The sequence below is a fragment of the Epinephelus moara genome, chromosome 5 (genome assembly GCF_006386435.1).
Source record: "Epinephelus moara isolate mb chromosome 5, YSFRI_EMoa_1.0, whole genome shotgun sequence".
NCBI classification, from domain to species: domain Eukaryota; kingdom Metazoa; phylum Chordata; class Actinopteri; order Perciformes; family Serranidae; genus Epinephelus; species Epinephelus moara.
In genome coordinates this window covers 25,372,724-25,381,394 of record NC_065510.1, presented here as the reverse complement: position 1 = coordinate 25,381,394, position 8,671 = coordinate 25,372,724, and the positions used below count along the sequence as shown (strand labels likewise).

The 8,671-nt window shown below is 40.9% G+C and overlaps 1 protein-coding gene across 1 annotated transcript in view; it reads right to left on the bottom strand.

The window, feature by feature from the left end:
• Positions 1 to 8,671, bottom strand: part of LOC126390944 (caskin-1-like) — a 52,441-nt gene that overhangs the window by 37,455 nt on the left and 6,315 nt on the right. Inside the window, exon 2 of the mRNA XM_050045465.1 lies at positions 4,210 to 4,261. Coding sequence (XP_049901422.1) covers positions 4,210 to 4,261 — 52 coding nt within the window. The remainder of the gene's footprint in view (positions 1 to 4,209; positions 4,262 to 8,671) is intronic.

Genomic DNA, 8,671 nt, shown 5'->3' with positions numbered 1-8,671 from the left:
GGATGAGTCATGGCCTTGAAAAAGATTATGTTTGTTTATTTTAGTTGGCGAGAATGTGTCGCCGCAAACGCGACAAACATCCACTAACTTTGACGGCGTTTTATGCAAGCACGGCTGAGCCATTTTGTACCGTTACACGTGTTTCTAGTGGGACTATGTTTACAAGCACAAGAGTTCAGCGAGCCACCGAAGGACCACCCTGCAGATTTACTATTGGTTCTGCAAAGTAGGGAGTTTTTTTAAACTCTGAAATTGTATCCGCCCATCTGAACACAAAATCAGGGAGAAAGTCATCAGTCTTTAGTTAAGCAAAGCGTCTAAAGACTGACTTGTGAGTCTAATGTGACAAGTACTCACCAATGTAGCACCGAAGGGGCTGTTTTTAACAATGCTGTTGTGAATATTTTACCATGTAAATATGTAAATAATAATTGTGTACATAAATATGTAAATAGTTTACTCCACAAACATCCATCCATCCATCCATCCATTTTCGTTACTGCTTATCCTCTTGAGGGTTGCAGAGGCTGGAGCCTATCCCAGCTGAAATTGGGTGAGAGGCAGGGTACACCCTGGACAGGTTGCCAGACTATCACAGGGCTGACACATAGAGACAGACAAACATTCACACTCACATTCACACCTACAGCAATTAACCTATCCCCAACCTGCATGTCTTTGGACTGTGGGAGGAAGCTGGAGTACCCGGAGAAAACCCACGCTGACACGGGGAGAACATGCAAACTCCGCACAAAAGGGCTCCCTCCTGGGATTGAACCAGGAACCCTCTTGCTGTGAGGCGACCGTTTACTGCTCATCCAAGAAGGATGCCATTAATGTTTATATCACATGCTGACGCAAGCACAAGCCTAGCGTCCATGAGTAGATGCATGCTTCCTTCTGTGCAGTGATACAGTTGCCAGATGTAGATCAGTAGAAATAAAATAGTTCCTACATAAAACTGCTCACAACAAGGTTGTGGATTATCTTGATTAACCAGGTCATGATTTCTGGAAAGAGACACTTTGATTTGGCTTTTTTTTTTTCAAATGTATTTTTTGGCACTTTGAACACCACAAGCCAAGTGCCATCTAGCTCCATTATTTTGCAGAGAAGGCAGACATCTCTACCGCCAATATCTCCAACACTTAGTGACTCACACCAAAACAATCTAGATTGATAAATAGCTCTACAGGTAAGAGGAAAACTAAGTATTCTTGATTCTGGGGTGAACTGTCCCTTTAAGGTAGCTACAGACTCTAGACAGGAGCTCTTCAGCTGGCTACATGAGCTGAGGATAATGTGTAAAATGATACGCTTGATAGTATATTGATCTCAGAAGGAGATTATTTCCTGTCAGTCAGATGATCAAACCATATCTGTCAGCCAAAGAGTGAAGGCTCACAGGCTTGTAGGAACCACAGGGTTCCTGGAGTGCATCTGTGCATCACTTCAGCAAGGTGAAAAGTCAAACCACTGGCATTCAGCACAAACAAAATTTTCAGCTGTATAAAGTTAATCTTTGAGTTGATATGGTAAACAGTTTCATATCTACATATCCAGCAGTTACGGAGCAACATTATCATTCACTCTGAGTCACATTTGTGTCCACCAGGTGAATACAAGTCCAGTATTCACTCTCTTTTAGCTCTGTTTTTGATCTCCACCAACTCCTGAGGGAAATATCTGGCTCTTAAGCTGCTAAAATGCTCCACAGAGTTCACCAGATATTCACTAACTGCGCCTATCTGCTGTTTGATACTGAGCAGGTAGTTTACAGTGAGTTATTAGAGCGTTGTGTGTTTCATTCTACTGCAGCTGAAAACAACAGTATGAGAGCAGTGAGAGTCACCCAAAACAAATATGGGTGATAATTCTCTGTTGGGTTCATCAATACAAGCGACCCCTTTCACATGGTCACATTGTTCTCACATTGTCATTTAGTCTAGTGTATGAAATTATTGATTACAGGCACATTTTGTGATCCCCTGGGGGGATGACGTCCAAGTTAGGAACAAATGCCCTAAATACTATATTGTGTTTTCAACAGATCCAGTTATACCACAACACTATGATGCATTCATATTTTGTACATCTGAAACATATTTTGAATCTGATTAAAAATCTAAAATCTAATAGAGCTGCAGTGATTAATAGATTAGTCAGCCCAGTCTGACTCCCAGGGCGTCAAAATACGCCGCTCTGGCAGTGGCCCCAGTGTTACTATAATGATGCCACAGACACCGTTTAACATTTGTGTGAGACGCACCAGTCTTCCATCAACTCTAATGAAAAGCCATCTGCATCCTTATTAGACGCTCAGAGCGACAGTCATAGATTAAAGAGCGTGAAAGTCCGCTCAGGGTGGGAGGTAGATGGATCCAACAAACATTGTTTTTTGACCCCAGGAGACTGATGTTCAAGACCAACAAACACCAACATTGGTTGCAGCATTTTTACCCCTCCAGGCTGGGTGTTTTTTAGCAACATTTGTGGTGTTTTCCTGACCATAACCAACTAGTTTTATTGCTTAAACCTAACCATTGATTTCTTGAATCAGGATACAATGCAATAGTCTGCCCCCTGGCATCATTTTAGTAGCGCCCAGGGCTTCTGCCTAAGCAGCAAAATATGACAAGCACATATGAGATCATGTTGGAAAAGTAAAATTTCTCTGATTCCAACTTCTGAAATGTGATCAGTTTCTGATTTCTTTACTCCTCCATAACTGTAATCTGAATATCTTTAGGTTTTGGACAAAACAAGACATTTGAGGATGTCATCTTGGGCATTAGGAAACATTGATCAACATTTTCCATCATTTTCTGACATTTTATAGACCAAACAACTATTTGATTAATTGAGAAAATACTTGACAGATTTAGCCCAGTTGCCAGAAAAAAAACGTTGGTATTGTTTGTATGTTTCTGCCAAACGCAATACGTTACATTTTTACAATCTTCATTTGAACGTTTCTAAAGTGACGTAGCATATAAGCTGACTTTGTCATCAGAGCAACAAAACTGGTTGGTTTTAATCGAGTCCCTGCTTTGTTTGTGATGGCTTTTTAGCCACCTAACGTGGATGTTTACTCCAGTTTTGCAAACCACTCCAGCCAGCATAGTGCCATGAAAAGTGGTTGCTTTTACCACAGCCCAGTCTCACTCCAAAGTCGGCGAAATCCAGCACTTGGGCTGTGACTTGCGTTGTCAGAAACCAATGAAAAAAGGCATTCTTTAACGTCTGCATGATGCACAGCCGGTTGCCGTTAGAGTTTAACGGGTACTTGGTGGCATCAGGGGGAAACGTAGCAGGACAAGGACGAAAGTTAAGGTGGCGAAAGTCTGACTGGGGCAGGCGGGAGGGGAGGGGTAGTGGATGGATCCAACAAACACCGACTTTCACTTGAGAGAGCGGTATTCACTTCCAGTAAGATTATAAAGCCAAACCGTTCTTTTTTCCTAAACCTAACCACATGCTTTTGTTGCCCAAACCCAACCATGTGTATTTGTTGTTGAAGGAAAAAAAAATAAATCTATTTGCGCTGTTGTACCTACATAGTGTGTTTATTTTGAAATAGACTGTATGTGAACCGTAAATTTCCAGTGAAAACAGAAGTGGATTTTAAAAGAAGACAATGCATGTAACAGGCAGAACTTGACACAGTGTCCCAGAACGTCACCAACCAACGCACCCAGGGTACCTTGCACATTGTACGTGGACGTGGAAAGTCCATGACCAAAACATCAATATGTGACAAGGTGTGATTGAGATTGTGTTTACCGAGACAATGCTGTGTCTTCCAACAGTTGTTTAGCCAAGAAAACCGGGTAATCAAGCCAAAACTTCATCTTTTCCAAACCATACCTAACTAAACCTAACCACATGTTAAACCACAGTGATCCTGAAATGTAAAGTTTCAACATATGTGGTACGCAGGTATGAACAAATGTAATGTATCTTTGGTTTGCAGAAACGTACAATGCCAACATTTACTCTTGAGACATTAATTGACAGTGAAAATCGTGAGTTGCAGCCCTGCTCTGGAGCCACGATGCAATGTAACAAATAACACTCTCATGAAAGAAGGAAACAGAAGGTGGGGAAAAACAGAAGACGAGGGAAATGAACCTAAAAAAAGACGATGCCATGTGGAACAATAGAACAATAGCACGGAGAACATGAATTATAAGAGCTGTAGTCCCTCACCCATCTGCATCCTGGATGTTGACGTTCACTCGCTTTGCTGCTCCGAGAAGCTCTGGAACAGAGAAAGGAGAATGGGAGAGCAAAGAGAGGGGGTTACAAACTCATTACAGAAACAGTCAAAATTTTAATCTATTCAGAATTTAGTGATTAATGTATTCTCTCTCCTTGTACATATTATCATAATTTCCTCCCTGCAGGTCGAGTCGACAGCTACACTTTTATACCTGCGAGCGCTCTAAAACAAGAGTTCCTTCACAACAATAAGCAGCCGCAGATGTCAGAGAGAAGTCGTTTGAGGAAAGCTCCTTTTTTGACGATATAAATTTGAGGTATATTCAAAAAGTTACTGAGTCTGAGTTACATGAGAAATCTGCCGTGTTTCTCAATTGATAATAATTGTAGTATAGTCTTGTTTTCCCCAGTGTGACTGATATAAACCAACCTGCTTCATCCACAATCATGAATAACATTGATGTGGTTGTTGTTTGGTGTTAAGGTCTGTCAATCAATTTAAGAGATACCAAGTTCCTATCTTGAGTGCAGACATTTAAGGGCTACCATTTTAATTTAATTTACATGCAATGAATACATTATCATTACGCACCAGATGCACGTATCTTTGATGTGTCTCAGTGGAGCGAGGTTTATTTTGCTCTTCAGCAGTTAAAGTAAGTAAACTTGAGAGAATGGTTCGACCTCTTGGGAAATATGCTTTTTGCTTTCTTTCCAAGACGACTATGGTAAGTTTGTTTATAGTATGTTTGGGTGTATGCTGTATATAAATGCGTCTGTGCTTGTAATTATGTGAATGTGCATGTTTGTGTGTGTGATAACCTTGATCCTTGACTAAAAAAAAGATAAAGACATCACACAGCAGGAAGACGCACACAGACGCAAACACTCACACTCACCAACACACACATACGCTCTGAAAAGGACGCAGAAAAAGCGGCTTGTTTGTCTCCCTGCCTTTACTTTTTTTTTTTTTTTTTTTTTTGGTCAAACCCTCATAATCCACAGGCCATAATCTGTAGCTGTTCTGTAATCTGGGGGAAAGCTTCTCCTTCTCTCTGCAGCTCTATCTGCACTTCATCCCTTCATCCTGCTCTCACACTCTAATTTTCCCCTGTAATTTGCTAAAGAGCGCGTACTGATTGGTAGTTCTGATGTTTCTGTTTACACTCTGGGGCTGACATCATTCTCCTGCATGTGTGTCTGTGTTTGTGCACGTGTAGGTACCCCCCCCTCCACCCATCTATCTTGGATTAAAAATACAAATCATCCCCCATCCCCTCCCCCAGCGGATGAATCAATGAGTGCAGATATCTGTGTCACCGTCAGAGAGCCACAAACTTCGGGCCACGACATCCAGCACCCATAATTATTCTCCTGTGTTTTTCTCAATAGATTATCCTTCTTCTACTACATGGAGTCTGGATCATGGCATTACCTAATAACACCCCTCTCTGACCCAAAACCATGATGTATATTTAATCAAATACTCGACTTAGACGGGGTATCACTCTGCCCTCAAACAGTTCATCCTCTTCTTTTGTTTCCAGAGCCACAGCGAACACTCTCAAAACTAATATCCATCCTGAAACACTCATTTCCTCCTCCCTAATTGGATCAGTTACTTAAAATTATAATGTATTTTCCTTCTCTGACATGAAGTGTTTGTTTAAGAGCATTACCATACTGTTTCTCTGATGGTGTCCTTGGACCAGGGTTCATTTCATTTCTATTTTTTTTATGATAATTTTAGGCAAAACACTGCAGCCGAGCCCTGGTTACTATGGTAACCCTTCGACGTGCCATTCTCACAGACTGTCAATCACTTGGCACTGGGATTACTATGATATTATTTTGCTGCCATCTCCCTAAAATTGTAGCTATTCAAGAGTTTATTTGACACAAAATCATGTTTTAATTTGAAACCCCTTTTCAATCTGAATAACAGAGCACCACCAACAAGCTGCCGGCAAGGCAACCTTCAGTGTTACAGCGCAGATTCCCAAACCTCCGGAGAGGTGAAGTGGAGGGTTTCTCAAGGGTTCTCATTACCAGAAATGTTCCGAAGTCCAGTTTTCATCCCCTCTGACTTCCGCCTGTCATCACGCATTTGGAGTTTGAGCGAAACATGTAGCCTAAAACAAATGCCATCGCTGACTCTGTTCTCTCACTGTTTCCAGACGATTGCACACATATGTTAAAGTGACCGGACTCAGGGTCACAATATGCTAATAGTGCAGGAACTGTATCACACTTTCATCGTGAGCACAGAATGTCAAGACAATGTGATGAGAGTGACAAAAGTCACAATCAGACAAACAATGTGCAGATATGTGTTAGAATATAATGTAATGTTATAATATTTAACATTTTGAAAGTCTTTGATAGTAGTTTTTATTACTACATGTTGAAGGAAACTGAGCATTTAATAATTACTGTTGGAAAAGTTGTGATGATGACGTCACGACCAACAGCTCTCAGTTAATAAGTCTGTGGTGCAAGAAGCTTTCTGGCTGATTCCAGACAGTAAGAATGAAATTCAACCTGTAACTTTTCATTCTTTCCATAGCAAACCTTCTGAAATGGAGTTTTAAAAGTAGAAACCAAAGGTGAGGATTGATTACACATCACACTCATTGCTTTCACACAGACTTTAACTGTAGTGCCAAATATAATGCTGCTCTTTTCTGAGCATATCAGAATTAATACAATTTTAAGCAAGACAGGGATCACTGGAGCTAAAATAGTGGCTGCACAATGGCAGTCTAGTATTCATTATAGCATAATAGCTTTACCCCTCTGTACATCAAATACAACAAGTCAGAAATATATGGTTACATTTTTTATTTCCGCTGTAGTAGCAGGACCTTGTTATATCCTACATTTTTTAAAAGACTTTAAAAGTCATTTAATTTCTCAAAGATAAAAAACAAAATATGATGTAATGATAATAACTGACCGTGTATTCAGCAAAATCTGCAGGACTGCAACTGACAATGATTTTCAGTGATAATTAAAAATCTGTTGATTTTTTATCTCAAATATTCAATCAATCATTTTGTCTATTAAATTTTAAAAGCAGCAGCACAGCGGTGGTTAGCATTGTCGCCTCACAGCAAGAAGGTTCCTGGATCAAACCCAGGGTGGGGGGCTCGAACTGCAGGGTGGTGGAGCCCCTCTGTGCGGAGCCTGCATGCTCTCCCTGTGTCAGTGTAGATTTTCTCTGGGTACTCCGGCTTCCTCCCACAGTCCAAAGACATGCAGTTTAATTGGTGACTCCAAATTGGCTGTAGGTGTGAATGTGAGTGTGAATGGTTGTCTGTCTCTATGTGTCAGCCCTGTGATAGTCTGGCGACTTGACCTCTAACAGGATAAGCAGTTACAGAAAATACATGAATAAATTCTGAAAGCTTGTGATTGATGCTGATTACAATTTACCCAACCCAAAATGTTCGTATTGTGCAGTTTTTCAAACCACAGATACGTTACATTTGGACTTTTTTTGTAGTTGATCCGTTCAAACTTTACATTTCTCAGGAACACTGTGGTGAAGGTGTAGTTAGGCTTGGGTACAAATATCTCTTGGCTATGGTTGGGAAAAGATCATGTTTTGGCTTAAAACACCCACATTTGGTGGCACAAAAGCTGCTGGAGAAGCAGAGACAGGTTGTAAAACACCCAGGTTTGGTGCCACAAATAGGTTGGTTGGTTTCTAACACTGGTCTGCAGTAGTCTGCAGCTTGGCAGGCATCGTAGTCATCTTATATTAGGTCACTTTAGAAATGTTAATATGATAGGCCACATATGAAATATGTAAATGTGACATATTTGTGGTTTGCAGAAATATATAATGCAATTTTTTTCATCTGGGGATGGGGCTGAATTTTCCTTGAGTCTAAGTTGACATACTAATAACAGCCCAAAACTTTTACGAGAAGCTGGAACCGCAACATATTTAAAAAGTGATTCAAACTATTAATGATCTTTTAAAATAGTTGCAAATTTGTACAGCTCCATGGTTACAATATACTGTACTTGCTGGACCGCCCCTCAGTACATTTTAGTTTAGTTAGGTTTAGTTAAGTACAGTATTTTAAGGAGATGATCAACAACACCTGTTGTTCTCAACAGAGTTTAGATACAGTTTTTTTTTTACAGTTGTTGATGTGATGGGAATACCAGATTTTCTTTTCATGATATTTTTTGGGGGCTTTTTTTGTCTTTATTTGATTGGAAATATTTAGCGTCAAGGGGGGAGAGAGAGGGCGCTAGTTTCCCGGTGCAGCGCAGGGTGGCGCAGGGTGGTGAACCCCGCGCAGAGCTAGTTTTGAGCAGTGCAACCCGAGGCGTGCTCAGTTTGGTAGTTTGGCAGACCGAGGTGCGCTGAGATGGGTGTGGCGGCGCAGCAGGGGGAGGTGTCGACAGATCCAGCTTGGCGCAGTGACAGTTT